This window comes from Glandiceps talaboti, chromosome 14 (assembly GCF_964340395.1).
Source record: "Glandiceps talaboti chromosome 14, keGlaTala1.1, whole genome shotgun sequence".
In the NCBI taxonomy this organism is placed as follows: domain Eukaryota; kingdom Metazoa; phylum Hemichordata; class Enteropneusta; family Spengelidae; genus Glandiceps; species Glandiceps talaboti.
In genome coordinates this window covers 340,001-365,517 of record NC_135562.1, presented here as the reverse complement: position 1 = coordinate 365,517, position 25,517 = coordinate 340,001, and the positions used below count along the sequence as shown (strand labels likewise).

The 25,517-nt window shown below is 35.5% G+C and overlaps 1 protein-coding gene and 1 pseudogene across 1 annotated transcript; both read left to right on the top strand.

Moving 5' to 3' along the window:
• Positions 1 to 3,733: 3,733 nt before the first annotated feature.
• Positions 3,734 to 11,238, top strand: LOC144445771 (neuronal acetylcholine receptor subunit alpha-6-like). Its single transcript, XM_078135412.1, has 6 exons — positions 3,734 to 3,764; positions 4,179 to 4,324; positions 5,029 to 5,073; positions 8,642 to 8,751; positions 9,633 to 10,473; positions 11,086 to 11,238. The coding sequence occupies exons 1-6, from the start codon at positions 3,734 to 3,736 to the stop codon at positions 11,236 to 11,238; spliced, it is 1,326 nt and encodes a 441-aa protein (XP_077991538.1).
• A 9,114-nt stretch (positions 11,239 to 20,352) lies between these two features.
• LOC144445770 (uncharacterized) overlaps positions 20,353 to 25,517 on the top strand; it is a 12,413-nt pseudogene continuing 7,248 nt past the window's right edge.

Below are 25,517 nucleotides of genomic sequence, written 5' to 3'. Positions count from 1 at the left end.
AAGGCTTGTTTATTACTGTGAAGATCACACCCTAACACTTAATTGTTCTATAAACGACACATGGACAAGAATACTATTCCCATAGAGGTTAGTCTAGTTAATTCCTGATGGACCGTATTTCGTTCAGCGTTACGTTGTACATAACACGGTCAGTCAGAAACTATAGACGACATGGACGACATGGATGCCATATAATATTCCCAATAGTCACTCAATTTTACTTAGCTAGAAATATTGTCCACAGACTCAAATCTGTCAGCACGTCTCTACTGTGAGTTTGTTGACGCTATTGGCCGGTCAGGTTTGTTAAGAAGCTCCATACACTAGCAATATTTGTGGCCCAATTTTAAACTATTATTGGGAACGATTGTCATGTCATCTAAATCTGTATTACTATGCATCAAACGCGTAGAAATGTGAAACACGTTTAGTGGTGGCGGTATGTAGTGCACAATGAAAAGGCGTACTACGAACATTTATTTCAAAATGAGCCCTGTGATATTACAATCTACGTACGTCCTAACCATGTAGTTCATATCATAAGCCTGCTTATATACATACATATGTATCGAATACACTAGCTACACGTATAGCGTTTATGTACGTATTGATTGCAAGCACGGTAGATTTGAATATTCATTTGTTTACTGCCCAGTTATGGGGGTGAACTCATGAATATATTCTGAACTAAATGCAAATGTATTCAAATCACTTCCGACTCGCAATCTGAACTATTTTTCAGATCGAGTATAATCCGATTAGACAGGCGCTAATGGGAAAGTACAGAAACGTCCACCTCATCAGCATAAAAGTACAGAATTGAACTCAATCTGAACTATAGTACGGAAAATGTCGTAAACTGTACTATTTTTTCTACTAGTGTTATTACGTGTGTCATTGCTCAGTGAAACGACTTTAGCACGGTATTACGTGTCATTGCTCAGTGAAACGACTTTAGCACGGTATTACGTATGTCATTGCTCAGTGAAATTGGTATAATATATTCTAGGACACCACATTTCTAAATAACAATTCTTTCAACCATTTCCCCGAGCAGAGCGTGATTTAGTCATTTGTATGAATATCAAATCTTTCAAACTAGTAGTTTAGTAGCTAATTAGCATTCTTGTGATATGTTTCACACCTGCTTTACTTTGACACAGTTAGATGTTGTACACATTCAGAAAAAACTCAAACCTGCAACAAGAGTTTAGACTGTATATATCACCGACACGTGTATTTTATCTTTGATATCACAATATGGCAACACTTCTGATGTTGTACTCGATTCATTTTCAAAATTAATGGAAACAAAATACGAGTAGGTCTATATAACACAGTGTTAACACTAAAAGTCCTTGAAGTTTAAAAAAATCTGGGTTATATAATTTTATCAATTCCATCACATTGTGTCACATAATGTCGTGTTGAATTCTGTGATACTTCAACTTTAGTAACTACAAGGGGTGGGGGAGGGGTGGGGGGGGCACTCATTACAACTCCATTCTCGGGGGATGGGTCATGGCATTTGAGAAAACAGGACTGATTACAGGAGGGTAGCATTTTACTTCGACTCATTTTGATACCTAACCTTGCATTATTTGCATCAGTTACGGCTAGGGTTAGGTACTGTAATATTATAAAATATCAATACACTTGCTGCTGATAACAATGCAATGAATCAATTCTTAGTTTTGAAGTGACGTGAGAGAGGAGTGGGTACCACATGAGTAAAACAGGAAAAAGTTGGTAAAATATTGGATATAATGTTGTGTAGATAGTGGACTCACTTAAATAACAAAATGTGATTTTTCTATTTATTATTAAGTAGAACCAAGATTTAAATGTTTTATATTTTACTCACTGTGAAATTGTTGTTTAAAATGAATCCGTCCTGATGTTTAACTGTCCAAGGAAAATAACAGAACACTATGACTAATGTGGTCACCATGACAACTCAAGTGGTGGTGGCAATGCAAATGACAATCTGAAATCCACCTCCATATTTAAATTGAAACTTTATACATGTAACTTTGAGTATTGTTAAACTTGTTTCAACGTTATATAGACGATCTTTCTGAATAATAGAGCAAGTCCAAATCTGAGAAAACCTATACCCACTCTGTTTCAACTGTATACAGTATACAGAAAATCTTTCTGAAGAATAAAGCAAGTCCAAATCTGGTAAAACCTATATCCACTCTGTTTCAACTGTATACAGACAATCTTTCTGAAGAATAAAGCAAGTCCAAATATGGTATATACGTTATACAGATAATCTTTTTTAGGGGTTAAAACATAGAAAATTGTTAAACTATAACATTACAAAATCACGATCTACGGTAATATTTAGGTGAATAGCTAACAAGTAAATTGGACATTGTTTGTTTTTAATCACTACAGAAACATATGATTTATACTTTGATGATTGAATATATGTAGTTATGTCACATGACCCTCGGTGTGGCGTATTAGTTGTTTTTCCCATTCTAATAGAATGATATTCACAATGTTTCGCCTTTTGTACAAATTCTCAATACAACTGCGTTTGTTCAGGGGTTCTACACCATGGTCATGTAACGACAATAGTTTCTAAGTTAGAGTTCCCGAATCAGATAAAGTAATTACATACAGAAAATAAATAGTGTATAGATATTAATATGCCTTACATGGTTTAATGTTTGTACATGTCATAGTCTCGTCACCAAGTATAATAATAAAGGAGAAAAATACTTTGTTGTCTGCCGAAGTTTGGAGTGAATGATATGATATTAAAATGTACAGAGAGAACCGAATTTTTTTTTTGCAAACTGATAATGTGATTGTATGATTTTATATGAAACATTCCCTATAAAAGGTAGAATAAATTTATGACATGCACCTAACAGTAAAACGAGTACAATATAAGACATATCTTTCCTAAAAATCTTGCGTGATTTATCTGGTTTAAAAGAAATGAACAGACGATATGCAATGAAAGCAATAACAAATATAAAAGACTACCTTGTTAAACGTTATATATGATTCACTATATTCACCTATGGTATTTGAAACACGAGATATGGTGACAAGTAAGAAGAAAGAAAACCTCAAGTGAAAACAGTATCCTACCTGTGAATCATTTAATAAACGTGCCGTCCTCATTACAACATCACGACGAACATTGCCGAGAGGTTTACGAGTATTTGGGAATTGTTTGTCGTTTATCGTTCACTGTATCGCATCGTTTCTTGAATACATATCAACGATTGTTAGTTGATAACACGCTCAATGCAAGGAGACTGAAGATTGCTAATTGATAACACTCTCAATACAAGGCAACTAACGATTGCTAATTGATAACGCTCTCAAGGCAAGGAAACTAACTATTACTAGTTGATAACACTCTCAATGCAAGGAAACTAACTATTGCTAATTGATAAAGCTCTCTATGCAAGGAAACTAACTATTACTAGTTGATAACACTCTCAATACAAGGAAACTAACTATTACTAGTTGATAACACTCTCAATACAAGGAAACTAACTATTACTAGTTGATAACACTCTCAATGCAAGGAAACTAACTATTACTAGTTGATAACACTCTCAATGCAAGGAAACTAACGGTTACTAGTTGATAACACTCTCAATATATATAAAGGTATTAACATTGTCTTTAAAGGTTATTGGGCCCATATATGAACATAGCTCTGTATTTGTGAATAGAAAAGAGATGGATATATGTGAATATAATGCTTACCAGAGTTAAACCGAATGCCTCCGGTAAGGGCAAACCATATGTTTTTGCTCCTAAACATTGTTGGAATGCACTATTATTTAGATATAGCCTAATTACGGAAAATAAATAATCTGTTCATTTGCCTGAATAGATAGACAACTTTATAGGAGTATTCTGCTTTTCCTTGACTGAGTCTTTTTATTTATTAGATGCTCATCAATTTTGTATTTGAATGAGTTCTTACCTAGGTAAGTAACTACCTGCAAATTATAACTATGAAAGGATGCACATGTTCAAAGTAGAATTACTACGTAGCAGTAATATCATTAACATATACACTGGACAAGTATTTCCAAGACGGCAAATACTAGCAAATATAGAGACACAGTTGCAAACTAAGTAATGTAACAATATTTGAATAAACTTTATCCTTATGTTCTTTTTCTTTCTGTCGACAGAGGCATTTACAAATGTTGCGGAAACACAAAGCAACCTTGCTGAGGAACTGTTGAACGGTTACAACAGAATGATTATACCAATAAATGATAGCACACAACCCATTAGAGTGAAAATGGGTCTAAGTTTCTACCAGGTAGTCGATGTGGTAAGTCATTTTGAGAGGTCATTTACAGGATAAATAATGATCTATATTAATCTTACTATTTGTACTTGAACAGGTCAAAGAAAAACAAATAATTTGATAGCATAGAATCAGGTAGTTCGATAGTATAGAATTAGATAGTTTGATAGTGTAGAATTAGATGGTTTGATAGTATAGAATTAGATGGTTTGATAGTGTAGAATTAGATATTTTGATAGTATAGAATTAGATATTTTGATAGTATAGAATTAGATAGTTTGATAGTGTAGAATTAGATAGTTTGATAGTATAGAATTAGATAGTTTATCATATTGAATAGAATGACTATAGACACAATAACGTATACTGACTGTTTTACTCAGACAAGTGGAAAATGATCAAATTTCAAGTTATAGCTTTGTGGACACACATTCATACCTTGCTATCGAAGCTAATCAGTGGACAAATAAAACATGTGTGTTGCCGCGTAAACAACTCAAAGACCAGCTCTAATATTCAACGTTGTTTCCTGCTCAGATCAGATCATCACCAGAATAACATTGGCACATGAAAATAACATAACCTACAATATATACCTGAAATAGATTGTTTATGCCATATCTTTATGTCAAATCATTAATCTAATGTGACGTGTGTAATGGATATATCTGACGTTGTTTTCTTTTTGCGAAAAATATAATTTTTTTTTTTTTAAATATCTATTTTAGGATGTCAAGAACGAGGCTGTTGTTACTCACGTGGCTCTACAAGAGGTGGGTTAAAAGTAGTATAGATATCATTACACTTGACACAACAGCTGTGTTTTTAGGCCGGCGCACGCGACGAGAGGAATCAGCCGAGCAACATTTCATTCATGGCAATTTCCTCTCGCCGATTCCTCTCGTGTACAGGCAACATTTAGTGATATTTTTGTTTTCTGTCTGTGGCCATGAGCCAAATATCTAGCATGTTTGACAATTTTAGTCATCCATGGCAAGATCCTCATCGAATGCGCCGAACATGAACCACTTTCTCCTAGCACGCGCACGCGTGGCGATAATATATATATATATATATATATATATATATATATATATATATATATATATATATATATATATATATATATATATATATATATATATATATGCATTGCGATGACTTCGTGATTAATATTTCCAGACGTTAATATATGATCGGATTTCTAAGTTTCACACATAATACCAAATGCTGGTATATATCGTGTTGCCCGGGGCAGTGTGATAACAATACTTTGTAAAGGTCAGCTATAATGCATGTATATGTCTCTAGGCGTGACCTCTAAGTAAATCCTACATTCAGAGATTGCGTGTTGATAGCTCAATTCATTCATCATACAGCACCCATTTCTCCTGAAAATGTTCTTATGTTATACGAATTCTTAATAGAAATGATGACGATTTTCATATATTCTACCAGACTGTACATTAATATGTATCAAGTGTTACATGTAGATTAGTCATTGTCACGTGTATGGTATCATTTAGGGTAGCGTCGTGTTGTCTACAACTGTAAATGTCGAGTTCTTTGACAGATAATTTTCAATCTTTAGTTTTCATCAAAGACACTTTGATTAAGACAAGGGCACAGACCAGTGTTTCAATAAGCAAACATCACCTTATCCGTGTATTTCAAAACCCTTTCCGTGATTGATTGATTGATTGATTGATTGATTGGAAACACGTCCAGTAAGTCAACTTTAGCAATACCTTATATGTATGGAACACTGCTGAAACACTGAAACATGACAATTTAATGATTAAAGTTCATGATAAACTGCAAACTACGTCTCGCACAAATCATTAAATTATGAACTTAACACCCTCCAAAAGAATCATCAACGCTCATGTCCCTATGGACTCCTAGACAGGTAATACAGAGGTACGTAGGACCTAATGATTAGGTAGGTCAGAATCTCCATATCACTCTCCTAGGCATAGTCCTGTCATGAAGACGACAGAGTATCTTCATCTTAACAACACAGATTAATAACTGCGAGGGGAGGAGGCAATTATTGGTTATAAGCTTAGCTCGATTCATATAAAGAATATAAGGGTTGTTGTTTTTTCGCTGATTGACAGTATAGTATTTTATTTTATCTTATATTTTAATTTATTTAATCGCTAATCTAATTATTTTTACAATGTATGGCAGATCCAGCTGATAAGGCGTTGTAGCTATATCATGATTTAATGGGTACAAAGGAAAGTACAATATGTTCTCGATATGTGTACTATTAACATTGCACCATGCAAAACAAACACAATTGCCGAGGGGAAATAAACCATTTTATCTACAAATGCAAGAATCGAGACAGTCGAATTGTCTGAACAACCCTAAATAATTGACGATGTTCCAAAGCAGCCATTATTTAAGCCGTTAGCCGTGAAAGCTACAGGTCAGCTTCTCAATACTACAGGCAACGGGCATCAGCTGGCTTACTTAAAGATAACGCTATGTTATATTTCGTTTAAATTATTCAGAGTACAAACGAAACAGGAGTTGACTGTGCTCTGAAACAAACAACCACCAGAAAGGAATTCTTTTCATCTATTTCTATGTGAAGCTTCGTTAATCTAGTGGGCGTGTATGCACAAACATAATATGCAAAAAATACTTTCATACCCAGTCTCATCACAAAGTGTATAATGGAAACCCCATGATCTGGCTATTGGTACTAACTAAACCTGGTTATCAACAGACATATCAATCATACTGACATTAAAGGGGGAACCTATAAGACTTTAAAATTGACCAAGTTGACTTTAAAACAACAGTTCTAGTGTACAAATTGAATGTTACCAATCATATCCAATTACTGTATGGAACTAAAACTTTATACTTTAAGAACGTTTCCACAGTTTCAGTCTGTGTTACTTTCGATGTCTAAAAATGTAAAGTTAACTACATAGATATGTTTAGGAGCGTGCGTACATCCTAAGGATGATTGCACTTATTATCTTCGCTTGATTAGGTTTGTGAACAGGGTGGAAAATGGACTTATTCTGAGAGACGTCAAGTATTGCTAGATTACATCTGTCAAAATGACAACTGGTCGTGGACATCTCAGACAAAAAACACGGGTGAAAGCATCATCACCGCCACCATCATCTTCAAAACTGCCCAGTTCATATTATGACTATTGACTGTATAGTACTTGTAAATCCCGTGAACTTAATGTCTGAACTAATTGAAAGTTAATGTCTGAACTAATTGTAAGTTAATGTGTGAACTAATTGTAAGTTAATGTCAGAACTTAATTGTAAGTTCATCGAAATCAAAAACCCTAATAATGATCAATCTTGTGGTGTTTATCTAAAGCAATTCATATTTATATCAAACTGTTTGTGTCACCACATTAGTCAAGTTATTTATTCATTTATCATATCCAGTGTAATTATCGCAGCACTGTTCTCCCAATGAACCCCGCTATAAGATAAAAAAAAAAACCTACCATGTCTTAACGTATAACAGCAGTTATATAGATTTACAGTTTGGTACATTTTAAATAAACATTCAGTTGACACTGTTAATCTATTAATATCATTCGATCTCTTCCCACAGTGTAAAAACTATATAAGTATTGACTAACAACGCCGTCATTTACTGTCCAACTCATCTCAGTTTATTAACCTTTGCATTAACTTAGACAAGGACACCTTTCCCTGTCTGTGGGCTTAGCGAAGACTGTTAATAGTGCTTAGGGCATAAAAGAATATCGAAGTCATGAGGTCTATAATACCCTGAGTATATAACAAATCATGTTATTGTTGTTCAGTAATGTTTTATTATTTAGATCTCGTGGCACAGTAAGTCGTTTAGTGGGATACGTTGTAAATAATTAAGTTTTGGCAATATAACCTACACACAATGAGGGTATCCTTATAAATAATGTATGAGCCCGTGGTTATTAAAATGATATTGGATTACACAACTCATTAACTTATCACAAATGCTATAGCTTCTTGTTAGGACAGTTGACCTCATCTTGTATAATACCGGTAAGCTGAAATGTTCATGGAGTGTATAGGTGATTTCACATAAAGTTCATTTTTACCTCAAAGTTTAACTTTTAAATAGGATAGACCCATATTGATCTTGTGTGTACGTATTTCATAATCCATACTAGTGATTGTGTATTTCATAATCCGTACTAGTGATTGTGTATTTCATAATCCGTACTAGTGATTGTGTATTCCATAATCTGTAGTATAGTGATTATTTATTTTATTATATGTACCAGTGCTTCAAATAAGACACAAGTTTCATATTTATAATATATATGATCGTTTTATCCTCCAGGAATGGATGGATTACCGCCTACGATGGGACCCAGCTAGTTTTAACGATACAAGGTTTTTACGAATTCCCGAGGAAGCCGTTTGGCTTCCTGATATTTATAATTTCAATGGGTAAGTATTAGTCATATCTTAATCTTTGCCGTAGTACGTTTATATTTGTGCATTGCTTCACCGTGGTATAATGTGAAAGGTTATACCTCAAAATCGCATTAAACTGTATCAGTTTCAAAACAAATATCTAAACACATACATAAGTATGTATGCTATATGGTAGCAATGATACTATTGGAGATATGACGTATGCACTGATAACCCATGGCCAAACAGTTTACAGACGTCGTCACGTCGTCACTAATTCATTGTGTGTATATTTTAGCTATCGAGAGACATGTTTCAAGGTTTATCTAGAAAAAAAACTTGCATCATATCTCTGTACACGTTCAAATCACCAGTGAAGGTTAAAGTTATCCAGTTCATACACCTTGGTGTGCCTTTGCGAGAATAACATGATCCAGAAAGACTTATAAGTGAGCAAGAATAGTCTTAGATAACACAATTATATAAATAATGCAGTGTTCAAAAACATCACACGAACAGAAAGTGTACATATTTGATACTTTATCTTACATACACTGTAAGTCATTTATGGTAACCTTTGCATTATTTACCTTTACAAGGTACTATTAATTTGGTTCTTATTCAAATAAAATTAGTACAAATTATTCGGCGCGACATCATTACAGTGTTTTCCGGTCTGCTTTGATAACCTAGCCGAATGCGTATCAATACGTATCAAAATATAAATGTGGAAAAGAGGTATACTTTATCGTCGTCTGTACCCTAGTGTAGATTTTATCGTGTTTTTTGCCAGTATATAATGCACACGTTCACATAACGTTTACTTCAGTAGAATCACTACATTTAGGATTAAGTGAAATGTCAAATGTCGGCTATTTTTTTCTAATGCTGATAACTATTATCCTATTCTGCAGAGTTAATGAAGAAATGACTCGATTTGTCGGCAATATTCTGTTGAAATATGATGGTACTATTTATATAGAAGAGGCCAGACTACTAAAAACAATGTGTCGTATGGACATGACGTATTTTCCATATGATATTCACTATTGTCACATCAAATTTGGGTCGTGGTCGTATACTGAAGATCTACTGACAATGGAGCTAGGAAATCCTGTTGATTTCCACGACTTTATGGAAAATGGAGAATGGGAACTCTTAGATATAGATTCCGGGGTTAGTCCTCATGCGGTAATAAACTACGATGGTGAATCATTCACTGATGTCATCTTTTCAGTTACATTTCGTCGAAAATCTTCGTTCTTCACAGTTAACTTTGTGGCACCATCTGTTATAGTATCTATCTTGTCATTATTGTCGTTTTGTCTGCCTCCCAACAACGGAGAAAAGGTTAACCTATGTGTAACTATAGTGTTGGGGTTAATAGTTTTCACGTTGGTACTAGTAAATGTTATTCCACAGACCGCACACTCCATCACCGCTCATTATCTCCTGTTCAGTGTTGTTGCAACTGCTCTGGCAGCCATGGCAAGTACGTTTACTGTCAACGTTTGCTACAAAGGTAGAACCATGGTTGACGATTCCGCTACCCGTCCTGTGCCTCCCTGGGCGAAGAAGATTTTCATAAATGGCTTAACTAAGTGTTTGTGTTTGGATAGTCCATCGACAGAAATACCACAAAAGAAGATATTTAAGAAAGAATTAGTGAATGGAGAGGAATTGACTAACCTGTCCGAGGGGCCTGATGCTAAAAAGAAAGGCAGCGTTACCCGTAGAATTAATTTCTTATCCGAGGTAAGAAATCAAAGTCAATTCAACCAATGTATTTCATAGATAAAATACATAGTACATTTTGAAAGCGATAATAACCATAAAAATCTAAATTTTTCATATCTCAAATACTTTTTGGAAGAGACAACCTTTTCAAAGCGTGTGGTACTTTGTTAACGAACTATAGGACACGTAATGTGAGGTTTAACAACTTAGCTTTAGGCTGAATACGGTCGTTTCTAGTTTAATGATATAAAATCTACTTCCAACGCCTCCTCTGACATTCTCGTTTTTTCTATCTCAATTATCTAGGGCCAAGGTCCAAGCATGTGTCGTAATAATTTATTGTCAGTTGTTACTACTAGATGTGTAATGGTGGAAAATGTCCTTTCAGGTTGACTTTTCTGACATGCATGTTTGTCCATCTTAGTTATCTAGGGCCAAGGTGCACGCCTTCTTATGCTGCAATAAGTTGTTGTTAGTTCTCGCTGCAAGAGTTAACCTAACTATTTTATCCTGCCCAGTTTCTCTGTCGAATATTACCAATGTTATAAAATCACCATGTTTGTGTAAAGGAGTGATTGCTAAAATGATTTTACCAAATTTACCTTTCCGAATCTGATTTTGTACTTACAGAAAAGAGTTACATTTGACGAAGAATGGTACCTACTTGCAAGCATCTTGGATCGAATTTTCCTGATTATTTTTTGTTTTGCATACATTGCCGGCATTGTGGCGTTCCTCAGTCAGCGTCCCCACTACCCTTCGAAGCAACCCGATATGCATTGAAGTACACACTGAAGGAGATATGAGAAATTAAATATAAACAATCCAGACTACTCGAGGGGGAGGGGATTCTTGAATTCACTGCTGGGGGGTTTTGAATTCGTTCTTTTTATTGGTTACTTAATATTGATGGATGCACATTATTAAGAGTGAAGAGATTTGTAATTTCAATTTGTAATTCTACATTTTGAAGTCGTTTTCCTTTAGATACACTTGTATTAGGCTCCTTATTTTACAGTGCACGATACACTTGTATTAGGCTCCTTATTTTACAGTGTACGGTACACTTGTATTAGGCTCCTTATTTTACAGTGCACGGTACACTTGTATTAGGCTCCTTATTTTACAGTGCACGGTACACTTGTATTAGGCTCCTTATTTTACAGTGCACGGTACACTTGTATTAGGCTCCTTATTTTACAGTGTACGGTACACTTGTATTAGGCTCCTTATTTTACAGTGTACGGTACACTTGTATTAGGCTCCTTATTTTACAGTGTACGGTACACTTGTATTAGGCTCCTTATTTTACAGTGTACGGTACACTTGTATTAGGCTCCTTATTTTACAGTGCACGGTACACTTGTATTAGGCTCCTTATTTTACAGTGCACGATACACTTGTATTAGGCTCCTTATTTTACAGTGTACGGTACACTTGTATTAGGCTCCATATTTTACAGTGCACGATACACTTGTATTAGGCTCCTTATTTTACAGTGTACGGTACACTTGTATTAGGCTCCTTATTTTACAGTGCACAGTACACTTGTATTAGGCTCCTTATTTTACAGTGTACAGTACACTTGTATTAGGCTCCTTATTTTACAGTGTACGGTACACTTGTATTAGGCTCCTTATTTTACAGTGTACGATACACTTGTATTAGGCTCCTTATTTTACAGTGTACGGTACACTTGTATTAGGCTCCTTATTTTACAGTGTACGGTACACTTGTATTAGGCTCCTTATTTTACAGTGCACGGTACACTTGTATTAGGCTCCTTATTTTACAGTGCACGGTACACTTGTATTAGGCTCCTTATTTCACAGTGCACGGTACACTTGTATTAGGCTCCTTATTTTACAGTGCACGGTACACTTGTATTAGGCTCCTTATTTTACAGTGTACGGTACACTTGTATTAGGCACCTTATTTTACAGTGCACGATACACTTTTATTTTACAGTGCACGGTACACTTGTATTAGGCTCCTTATTTTACAGTGTACGGTACACTTGTATTAGGCTCCTTAGTTTACAGTGCACGGTACACTTGTATTAGGCTCCTTATTTTACAGTGTACGGTACACTTGTATTAGGCTCCTTATTTTACAGTGCACGATACACTTTTATTTTACAGTGTACGGTACACTTGTATTAGGCTCCTTATTTTACAGTGCACGGTACACTTGTATTAGGCTCCTTATTTTACAGTGCACGGTACACTTGTATTAGGCTCCTTATTTTACAGTGCACGGTACACTTGTATTAGGCTCCTTATTTTACAGTGTACGGTACACTTGTATTAGGCTCCTTATTTTACAGTGCACGGTACACTTGTATTAGGCTCCTTAGTTTACAGTGGACGGTACACTTGTATTAGGCTCCTTATTTTACAGTGGACGGTACACTTGTATTAGGCTCCTTATTTTACAGTGCACGATACACTTTTATTTTACAGTGCACGGTACACTTGTATTAGGCTCCTTATTTTACAGTGTACGGTACACTTGTATTAGGCTCCTTATTTTACAGTGTACGGTACACTTGTATTAGGCTCCTTATTTTACAGTGTATGGTACACTTGTATTAGGCTCCTTATTTTACAGTGTACGGTACACTTGTATTAGGCTCCTTATTTTACAGTGTACGGTACACTTGTATTAGGCTCCTTATTTTACAGTGTACGGTACACTTGTATTAGGCTCCTTATTTTACAGTGTACGGTACACTTGTATTAGGCTCCTTATTTTACAGTGTACGGTACACTTGTATTAGGCTCCTTATTTTACAGTGCACGGTACACTTGTATTAGGCTCCTTATTTTACAGTGCACGGTACACTTGTATTAGGCTCCTTAGTTTACAGTGGACGGTACACTTGTATTAGGCTCCTTATTTTACAGTGCACGGTAAACTTTTATTTTACAGTGGACGGTACACTTGTATTAGGCTCCTTATTTTACAGTGCACAGAATGATAGAACTCCAGACGTCAAGATTTACAATAACATGAAATGTAAATCACGTGGATGACACTGGTCTCGCTTTTAATAAGACCGGTGTACTACCTAAACTACTGGATAACGAACACAAAGCAAACGTCAGCCAAATACGAGATCTAACGCCGCTGAATTACGTTTTCCTGGTAACTATATAGATTGGTCTTACTTTAAGACATTTCGTCAGTGTGTTGCCTACCAAAAACATTACGCAAAACACATCCACATCCACAGACAATATAATCAGTGGTCAAAAGGAAAGAGCGATGCTTTGCTCCAAGATTAAACGGCCATGGCAATCATTCATCAGAAGAAAAAGAATGCGAATTGAATCAGGGAGAGGATAGAATACAATATTGATCTTTGACTTTGACTACAATTGGATTTGTAGATAAGTAGATAGTAACCGTTCTAGGGTCTTCGTAAGCACAAAGTCCTCGCAACAAGTTCACGAACTTAGCATGTTGTTAGATATGTTTAAGTTATGACATTAACGTGTATCATTTCATATATGAAGTATGACACAAAGACACACAAAGACACACAAACACGCGCGCATGTACGAGCGCGCGCACATGCACCGTATATGGGCCACGGATTATAATATCGAGTCATTGTTTTTTAGAACAACAATTGGATGACAAATTTGAACTATGACCTCTGTGAACCAAGACAGTAAATATTAATGTATCTCATCAAGATATGCATGGAATGCTTTGAATGAAGAAATTGTAAGTATTTACACAAAAACTTATCGCTTCAAATTCAAGAGCTAATCCCAGATATTGTCATATCATAGCTTTACTATGTCATTAATGACGAAAGCCAGAACTATTATTGGCGTTTTCAGGGAATATGCTCTTAAGGGTTAACAACTTTAGATTTTGTAAAACTTTTAAAATTGACATGTGCCTTTTAAATTGTTATAGTATTATATTTGTCGTTTTTGTCATATATTGAAGTTGTTGATATTTATATAAAAAAATACAAGTAGAATATAATATTAGCTTGTTAATCGGACAAGAACGCAACAATAATGTAGGTTGTCAAGTTGTATTTCAGTTTTAGAAAATATATGTTGTCTGGTACTTATAAGGGCCAAATCAACTTTCTATAGTATTATCTGAATATGAGGTCATAAACTCCTGTATTGCAGGATTACTTGTTATCACGGTGCAACCTAATCTGCTTCTATAACTTTAATTCAGTTTTTCAGGCAATGCTTATATTTGTAGCCTCATTTATGATTCCTTCCATAACATAATCCATACGTCAAAGAAAGAACGTAGTCAAAAGGGGCTAATTATTTATTCACATACATAAAAAAATCGGTCGTAAATTTAGTCAAAATATTCTGAAGCTAGTTAGCAAATCTTGAACTGAAATGAAACTTACTGTGTAGCCGTCGCCTTGCGACACATTAGTGTCTATACGTCATCTGCCACCATTCTCGCATTCTGATTGGTTGAGTGCCCTTCAGACGTAGACATGCGGTCGTATTTTTCACCAATAACAGTATATTGTGCTTTTGTGTTACGAGGAAATCGTCAAAACTTCAACCATAGAACAGCAAAAACGTGGAGACGGCGGGCGCACGGTCGTCACGCAGTTGTACCCATGAATTCCTAAATTCGATAGAGATATCAAAATTATCGCCACATGTACAGAGGGTGCAATTTTTGCTTTTAAATTACTAGAACAACAAAGCATACTATAAACATTTATGCACTTTCAATGAAATATCGTATGCAACAAGGACACATGCATTTTAGGCACTCCGTTACTACTGGAGGAATGACCTCTCGAAGTAAGATATGTAACGTTTGGCAAGTAACATATACATATACATATTGATTGCGAGAAAGTGATGAGTGACTGGAGAGTGGGGAATTATTTACAAGTACAAATGTACAAACTACTTTGATTATATTGACGCGAAACAAATTAAAATATATCTATGGACTCTCATCCAATCAGAACGCGAGAATGGGGATATTCCGTGTATAACGAGAATAAATCTTTGCAATACAGAAAATTTATAAAGGATTCTCTTCTTAAATTGTAAATTGATTACACAATTCACATATAGATCATTTTGATAATTTGGATATAAATTGTATTAAGTTATTAGTTGTTGTTGTTGTTTGTTTGTTTGTTTTTGTTTTGTTTTTTGTTTTTGTTTTTTTTTTTGGGGGGGGGGCAATTTTTCCTGCAGATTACGTTTAGTATTACCAAGGCATGCATGGGTTTCTATAGTAAAATTTTTAAATTGCATATTTGGTTTTTATTCACTGATCAAATTTTTATTTTATTGTTCATTTACACCAAAAGAATCTTGGTCTGTGGATCTGTATTTGAAATTAAATGCACCAATAAATGTTTTATTGTAAAATATGCTTTGCCCGATTATCTGTGAGTACAAGAGAAATTAACTGTCTCTGTTTTATGTCTGTGTCTGTGTCTGTGTCTGTGTCTGTGTCTGTGTCTGTGTCTGTGTCTGTGTCTGTTTTATGTACATGTATGTCTTTATGTCTGTGTGTCTGTCTTCTATGTCTTTGTTTCTGTCTCTGTTCTATGTATGTATGTATGTATGTGTGTATGTGTATATATATGTATGTATGTATGTATGTATGTATGTATGTGTGTGTGTGTGTGTGTGTGTGCGTGCGTGCGTGCGTGCGTGCATGTGTGTGTGTGTGTGTGTGTGTATGTATGTATGTATGTATGTATGTATGTATGTATGTATGTATGCGTGTGTGTGTGTATGTATGTATGTATGTATGTATGTATGTATGTATGTATGTATGTATGTATGTATGTATGTCTCTGTTCTATGTCTGTCTGGCTTTATATGGCCATGGAAAACGTTGACCGTACCATTATCTAGTTCACCGTAGGCCTCAGAAGATGTGAATCTGATAAAAACAAAACCCTGGGAATAAAGTACGGAATATAAATCTACGTTTTAACTTGACTATCTGACAAGTGAAGGTTAGAGGTCAAATCATGACCTTATTTCATAGTGTGTTATCGTACTCGTACTTCTGTCCTACATAAATCAAGGTCAACAATTGTATTTTGACGTGGCAGCTGTACACTCGTGATGCAAACCCTGATGCCGCCAACGACTCGTGTTCTACCGACCACACCTTATTTTGTGCGTTAAGCTATTTCTTCAGATATTGGTGTCAATTTGATAGGTAAGTGCACTGTAGAATAGGAATGTGTCACTCTGTGTCAGTACATAGAAACATATAGTGTTACGGATGACAGAATACAACTTTTTAATATTCGCTAAGTTTTGATGTTTTGCGAGGTCACCGTGAACTCTCAGCTGTCATGAATTAATACTTAGAACAAATGTTTGCATTTCGCGAAGAGTATTCTTCTGACATGACAACATTAAGCTATTAAAAGATAGTTGATGTCACATAATGACTAATTACAGACAGTTGGAAGAACAATGACGTGATCACATTGTTTAGCTAGTTTTCATATTTGTCAATATCATTTGCATTGAATTAGGGGTAGACCATTCGATTTCCAAGGATCGGGGGGCTTGGAAGAATGGTGGAGAGTCATTATTTTTTTCCCACCTGCTTGCCTGAGAATTATTTTTTTTCTCCTTCGCCTATGCTGGCAACTTTTTTTCTTTGCTTCTTTGAGATATCCGGATTTTATTTTACGTCAATGTTGAACACCTACATTTGCTGCCACAATTTTCTGTTTGGTTTTCACAGGGTAATACAGAGAGTAAAAAGATGCTGTTCTATCAAACACAGATTTTATTTAGAAAACTACATATTTCATACATGTTTGATTTTTAATTAAATAAACATCATTGTCAGTTTTTATGCCATGGTATGATGACACACTGAAAATACAAATCGGAAAAATTTGATTGGTGAGCTCAGACATTCAGAAAGATCGGTCAGTTTCTCCAGCTTGGGGGATGGAGGGGGGGGGGTGTCAGTGTTTTTTCCATTGGGCCAACAACAAGTCACTGACCCCCGTGAATAAAGTTTCATAGCATCTGACAGTAAGCTGTAGAGGGAAGAGCTTTGAGACTGGGATATGTCTACCTCTTGTGTGAGTGTGTGTGAATGCGGGGGGGGGGTTGTAGGGGGTCTCCCCCTAGAAGCCCTGGAGGATTTTTACTTCTAAAGGTAATGTTTAGGCTATTCACTGACACTTTCAGACAATAATTTACAAACTTTAAAAGACAGCTCTAACATGTAAAAAGCAACTATGTGAGGTTGAAACATTTTTGAAATAAAGTTTCATAGCATCTTGACAGTAAGAGGTGGATGAAAGAACTTTAATTTGAAACTGGAACATGTCTACCTCTTATGGGGGAGGGGGCTTCTAGTGGGTGTCCCCCTAGAAGCCCTGGAGGATTTTTACTCTTACAGCCAATTTTCAGGCTATTAACAGACACTTTCAGACAATAATTTGCAAGCTTTACAAGACAGCTCTAACAATTGTAAAAAGCAACTACACATGGTTGAAATTTTTTGAAATAAAGTTTCATAGCATCTTGGCAGTAAGAGGTGGAGGGAAGAACTTTGATTTGAGGCTTGGACATGTCTACCTCTTACGGGGGGTTCTAGGGGGTCTCCCCGAGAAGCTTTTCAAGTTTTATTTTACCAATTTTGGTGAATCTTATTGTTGGTTTAACGAATGAGTGGCCTCTGGGGTGATGGAGTCCAAGGGGTCCCCCCTGCTAGATCTGTAGTTTTTTGTTTCTATTTAGGCAATTATTAGGTTATTCATAGCCTCCGAGATATATATATTGCCAAGCATCGAAAAGCTAAAGTAAATATAACTTTTAAAATAAGTTTTCCATGTTATAAAAGTGGGCCTGTAACATTGGCATAGGGGCATTGATATTGCATGTATAGTAAAGTTACTGATGTGTGGGAGGACTTTAGGAGGTCATACCTACATTTGTAGTGTACAATAGAAGCTTGAATTTGAGTTGTGGTGTTGATACATGTAGTGTCTGAAATAGGAAGTATATAATCCCTTCTGACAAATTCATACTGAAGAGACTAGAACAATTTAGATTAAGTTCTTTTATAAACTATCCATTCCAATAGTATGCAGATTACCATTACAAAACCTTCAAGTTCACTTTTGCCCCACAGTGCAAGATAAGTGAAGCACTGATTGCGAAACAGCCAAACACTTACATGGCATGTTCTGTAACTAGTGTGGTAGCTAGGTAATACATGTATTATATGTATAATTTTATGTATAGAAGTTTATGTTTGAACCCTTACATGAAGTAATATTTAAACAATTTATGAAAGAAACAGAGACAAGAACAAATATATATATTTTCCACAGGCTAACGAAACTGACTGGTCCCTGACATGTGTTTGAAACTGTTTGTCATGATTTGACAAGTGTCCTGGTTGGAGAGGTACGAGCAGGTTGAACAGTATACTCGAACCTGTGCAGCATTTCCCTGCCAAGACATTTTTTTCCTAGCAGCAGTAGTCCATCTTTTTTTCCATCACCCACTCATTTCCGGATTTTTTTTCAAGCAAATCCACTTGGCATCTTTTCCCCCCGAAATCTTCCAAGCCCCCCCCCCCCAGGATATCAAATGGTCCACTCCTTAAGGCGACGGCAATACTTCCGCTTTAGTCATTTATGGTGCTGATTATTTTATCACCCAATCATTTGAGTATTGTATATTTTATGGAATAATAAAATGATGGATTCATTCTTTGGAAGTTGGAGCTGAAGGCAACAGCTAGGCCTAGACTAGGAGCTTCGATCTGCTCCGTGGCTACTGCTAAATGACCCAGGCTAAATGAACCACGAACACTGTGTGTAGTTTGAGCTAATTCCCTAAAAGTCAAAGTCGATCCCGTGTACAGAGTGGAGAGACAGACAGACAGAGAGTAACATTGAAGGAGGGTTACGTGAACAGTAGAGGCCCCCTAATTTGTTACAATAGTATACAAAATAGCATACAATCTCATATATGCCTCTTAGCATTTCATTTGCCCAGGCCCCATCGGTTACATTTTTGTAGTTTTACTGCTGATACAATAATGTTTCTAGTTCCTGGTGAAAGAACAAATGAACAATGATTCCATATCAACATACTGTTCTTGATAACTAGTTTAAGAACTGTGAGATCCCACTTTAGCCGTTGATTCAAATAATTTGGCCTAGAGCCTTTAATAACTTTTGAATGGTAGTCATACTTTATCCCCGCTGCAACGTTTCGTGTCAGGGTCAGTGGGTTGTCTTGGCAACGTAAAATGGTAGTGTTTGTGCCCATTTAACCAATATACAAATTATATACATATTTTACACTACTTGGCGTGTCGAAACACTTCAACGAGTACATTATTTACACGACGACGGACTGCATCAACATTGCGTAACTGTATTGGTTCGGTACAATATCCAGATATTACACTGGTATGATGTTCTACACTAGAAAGAATTATGTATTTGTAATGAACATCTAATCACTAAATGCGTAAAACACAGAATGTGATATGATGTTGTTTTAAACATTATGCCTAAAAAATAGATGTAATAATTGCTTCGCTTTGACCTTTTATTTTTCATTATTAAGCTTTTTGCACTGAAAAAACTGGCTTTAGTGCAAAATTAGGAACGATAAAAACAAATAAACAAAAATGAGAGCTCAAAAACCAAAACCAATGCTACAATTATTGTAACTAGTCTCAAATGCCGAATGTTACGTAATAGTGGAACGTGATGTATATTGGCAGTGTTATTGTCTATGATAATAATTTACATTGATAAAAAAATACCATGTTAAACTAATACTTTTACGAAAACTCGGCGTAATTTTATATTTTATATGCAGGTCTCACCTGAATTTGTGTCTCATTGGTTGAATAAAGATGTCTGTATCCACGGTCATAGAGAAAATTGGAATATTGATAGAAGGCCCTCATTGGGATGACAAAACTCAGACTTTACTCTTTGTTAACATTGATGGACCAAGTGTTCATCGATGGAATCCTTCCACAAACGAACACAAAAAAGTCACCTTGAAAGACGGTACTGTAGTTTTATATAAGTTGACATAAATGAGTAAGATTGTTGAATTTCATAGTCATGCAAAGAAATAGTGATATAAGTACAACACAACACAACACAACACAGCACAATACAGCACAACACAGCACAGCACAGCACAGCACAGCACAGCACAGCACAACACAACACAACACAACACAACACAACACAACACAATACAACACAACACAGCACAATGCAATGCAATGCAATACAATACAATACAATACAATACAATACAACACAACACAACACAGCACAATACAGCACAGCACAATACAATACAACACAGCACAGCACATCACAATACAATACAATACAATACAATACAATACAATACAATACAATACAACACAACACAACACAACACAATACAATACAATACAATACAATACAATACAATACAATACAATACAATACAATACAATAACCCCCAAATAACACAGCAGAACATAGACAGGAATGAATAGTATCTAAAGAGTACATTATTGACTGAAATAGGGGACAATATACTCAGTGACTTCAGATACATTTACAGAATTCATATCACTACATACTACTACATACTGGCTTTGTATTCATAGCACTACATACTACTACATACTGGCTTTGTATTCATAGCACTACATACTACTACATACTGGCTTTGTATGCACAGCACTACATACTGGCTTTGTATTCATAGCACTACATACTACTACTACTACTACTACTACTACTACTACATACTAGCTTTGTATGCATAGCACTACATACTGGCTTTGTATTCATAGTACTACATACTACTACTACATACTGGCTTTGTATTCATAGCACTATATACTATTACATACTGGCTGCTGTCTGAAACAGTTTTCATTTTTGGCCGAATTAGTTTTAGAAGTGGGGGGGGGGGGGGTCCTGAGGCCTAACCCAAAGAATTTGCTTTTTATCCTAACTTGATCTATTGAGCTTGCCTCTAGTTCAATCAGTCAACTGACAAAAGGAACAAGTAAAGCAAATGTTTTCTTATACAAAGCCAGTATGTAGTAGTAGTATATAGCGCTATGAACACAAAGCCAGTATGTAGTAGTATATAGCGCTATGAATACAAAGCCACTATGTAGTGACAACACAAATAGTTCTTCTGTTTAACCACTCAGCCATCGACAATCCTGAACTGATCTCCGGCGCTCCTAGAAGCTTTGACATTTTAGACTGAAAGTATTCTACTTGCTACAATTCACTGTAAACCAATTTAACTCTTCGTTCTTTCAATTACTAGTTTCTACCGTAGGTGCTGTTGTACCAGATAAAGATGGCGGAATTGTTGTGTCAACTGATAGAAATATTGCAAGGCTAGACTTCGACAGTGGAGCATTGACAGTGTTGGCTGAACTGGACACACACAAACCAAGAAACTGGATAAATGATGGAAAATGTGATGCGGCAGGCCGTTTCTGGACAGGTGAGTGGATTCTTTGGTCAGAACAATATAAACTAAAACCCACAATTTAATGTTAAAGATGTTATGTACAAGAATTATAATGTATTACGAAAAGAGAATTTCCATGACTGTCTGAATGCAGATAACGGAAATTATTGCCATTAAACTATACTACTATTTACTAGCTAGTTGTTTAACAGCGTGGTTAATTGTAGCAGTAATGAATGAATGAATGAATGAATGAATGAATGCATGTATGAATGCATGTATGTAAGTATGTGTGTATGTATGTATGTATGTATGTATGTATGTATGTATGTATGTATGTATGTATGTATGTATGTATGTATGTAAGCGTGTGTGTATGTGTGCGTGCGTGCGTGCGTATGGATTTGAGTACGCGTCTTTATTGATATCGATCTTTGTTAAGAGTGACGTGTGTTGTTTATAGGTACTGCAGGTCCACCGAAACCAGGTGATCTTTATGAACGAAACCAAGGAAGCATATACAGTGTAGAGTTAGACCATACTGTTGTCAGCCACTGTAACGAGATATCTCTATCTAATGGAATAACATGGAGCAACGATTATAAACATATGTATTACGTTGATACATTTAGCAAACGAGTTGATGTATTTGATTTTGACCTTGATTCTGGCAGTATCAGTAAGTATTAAAGTGTTGAATTTATTGAGAATTTCATCTGGTTAAGTTTAGAAAAGATCAAATATTTTCTCTTCCCCATACAGTTCAGTGTGAGATCTTTGATGTTTAACAACACGTGTTTAACGCTATATGACTCGTATGACATGGTATTGCAGGAGTTATTAAAGTCACATATTTCAATGTGTCATCTGTACACACTAGAATTACGAAATCATCGTATTGTGAAATATTTCACACACAGAGAGTTAAGCGTATGTCATGTGACGCACACATAGACGTTGATGTTAAGTAACTATTAATGATCTTAGAGTAATTATAAAATAACATCACTGAGTTACTTGCAACTGACTTGTGGGAACGCCATACGCCATACCACCTTAGTATATTCACATAAGAAAATGGCCTTTTAAAACAATTGTGCGGTGTCGTGTATATACATTGTAAGATAAATGTGTATACCTATTATGTTAATTCTGATACTTGGTGATATGTAGGTAATCGAAGAACAGTTATTGATATCCCAGAAACAGAAGGACTTCCAGATGGCATGACAACAGACAGTGAAGGCAAACTATGGGTAGCTATGTTCTATGCAAGCCAAATTATCAGAATTGATCCTCAAACAGGTTAGTATATATTATAGGTACATGTGTAGTTGTAGATCATATTTCATAATATTTCCTATACCAACTATATCCCACCTGTGTCAGATAGGAATATTTCTCTGTGATTTGACATTTCAGATTAAAAGATGAATAATATGCATACCAATAAGTAACATATACACAAAGTGTTGTATATATAGATATCTATATTCTTACCTATGCAATTGTTAACAATGTATTGGTATTTGGCAATATATACTTTTTGAATTGTTTTGTACACTTTGAAATATAAAGTTTTTCATCAGTAAACCATGTCCATAGTACCAAAGACTACTATTAAATATGTTTCTTCTTTTCTTGCATTTTAGGCACTATCATACAAAGGGTGAAGTTTCCAGCTAAAGGTATAACATCCTGTTGCTTTGGAGGAGCTAATTTAGATGAGTTGTACGTTACATCGTCTGCATTCAGCTTCTCAGAAGAAGAGTTGGCAAGCCAGCCGCTAGCAGGCTCACTTTTCAAAGTCACAGGTCTTGGTATTAAAGGTCGACCTGCAAACACGTACTGGGGCTAAACGAAATTCGCTCAATGTATCTCACAACTTTTAACATGATACTGTATTCAACGAGTTTTCCTTTTTTCCATATCAAGCCATGGGCAATTATCCTCGACCAGTTCTGAATTACAAAGGTAAAACTCACAGACAACTTCGCAAAGAGTATTGAGCTTTCGATCTGTCTTGGTCGACGATCCTCATCAGAATGACATATTCTATAGTTACATTTGACCTCTAGATGGCGGTATGATAGCAGATAGGTAGTTCGATATCACCTAGAGGTCATATGAGAATCAGCGACCAGTCTATGCTAGGACAGATCCAATACTCCATGGTTTTTAAAAACTTAACGGCTGATGCATCATAACCTTTGTCAGTCATACGAGATACAGAACTGATGAATATTTTAGTTACCGCCCAGTACAAGTATGCAATGTTCGTAGAACTGACATTTTTAGTTACCGCCCAGTACTAGTATGCAAAGTTCGTAGAACTGAGATTTTTAGTTACAGCCCAGTACTAGTATGCAAAGTTCGTAGAACTGACATTTTTAGTTACCGCCCAGTACTAGTATGCAAAGTTCGTAGAACTGACATTTTTAGTTACCGCCCAGTACTAGTATGCAAAGTTCGTAGAATTGAGATTTTTAGTTACCGCCCAGTACTAGTATGCAAAGTTCGTAGAATTGAGATTTTTAGTTACAGCCCAGTACTAGTATGCAAAGTTCGTAGAACTGAGATTTTTAGTTACAGCCCAGTACTAGTATGCAAAGTTCGTAGAACTGAGATTTTTAGTTACCACCCAGTACTAGTATGCAAAGTTCGTAGAACTGAGATTTTTAGTTACCACCCAGTACTAGTATGCAAAGTTCGTAGAACTGAGATTTTTAGTTACCGCCCAGTACTAATATGCATAGTTCGTAGAATTGAGATTTTTAGTTACCGCCCAGTAGTAATATGCAATGTTCATAGAACTGAGATTTTTTCGTTAGATGATTATTCACAAAACGAATTGTTTTGAAATCTCAATTTATCACAAATTGGTGTTATGGTCGAAAGGTCCTGCGTTTGAAAACTTGTCAATATATAGGTGGTTTTAAAATTTTGAACACAGTATATCAAAATATAGGTACACAACTAAAGCAAAGATGGCGTGTTTTAATAGTTAACAGTTTTGATAACGTTTGCAGACACTTTGATTATGTTACAGCTGTCGGCATATTAATTAAGACATCAAGTCAGCAGTATTGCTTCCAATATTGTGTACACACACCAGTCGTGAATTCTGATTGCCTAGTTTCGAGCAATCTTTTTACCAAACATTTGGGATTTAAAAAAACGTGACGTCATAATGTACATATTACGCGACTGGATGAATCAATGTATAGATAGAATCCATTCATTTAATATGGGTTAGGTAGGAAATACCACATATGTGCCATAAAAAGAATGAACAAGCCTTCATATAAAGACATACCCCTCAAAAACTTTACTTTCATGTTACTGATTTAAAAGATACTATTGACAACATATAAATACTACAAACTGATGGGCAGGATGTCTCAAAAGAAACTTTAAATTTACACCTGATAGTATGGAAAAGATAATTGCACGTTAGGCTCTATGTGTATGTATTAAGTTCTTGGGTTATGCAGTAAATATTGATTTTTAACACCAAATATGATAGCTATTTTGAACTAATTTACATATGTAGCCAAATAAAGTGACGTACTT

What these genes read in the sequence shown, in the direction of transcription:
- LOC144445771 (XM_078135412.1), top strand. Translation starts at nt 3,734, where the DNA reads ATGCTTACCAGAGTTAAACCGAATGCCTCCG. An exon ending in AGTTAAACCGAATGCCTCCG is followed by an intron (nt 3,765 to 4,178) that starts GTAAGGGCAAAC and finishes TTCTGTCGACAG; the next exon opens with AGGCATTTACAAATGTTGCG. An exon ending in TCTACCAGGTAGTCGATGTG is followed by an intron (nt 4,325 to 5,028) that starts GTAAGTCATTTT and finishes TATCTATTTTAG; the next exon opens with GATGTCAAGAACGAGGCTGT.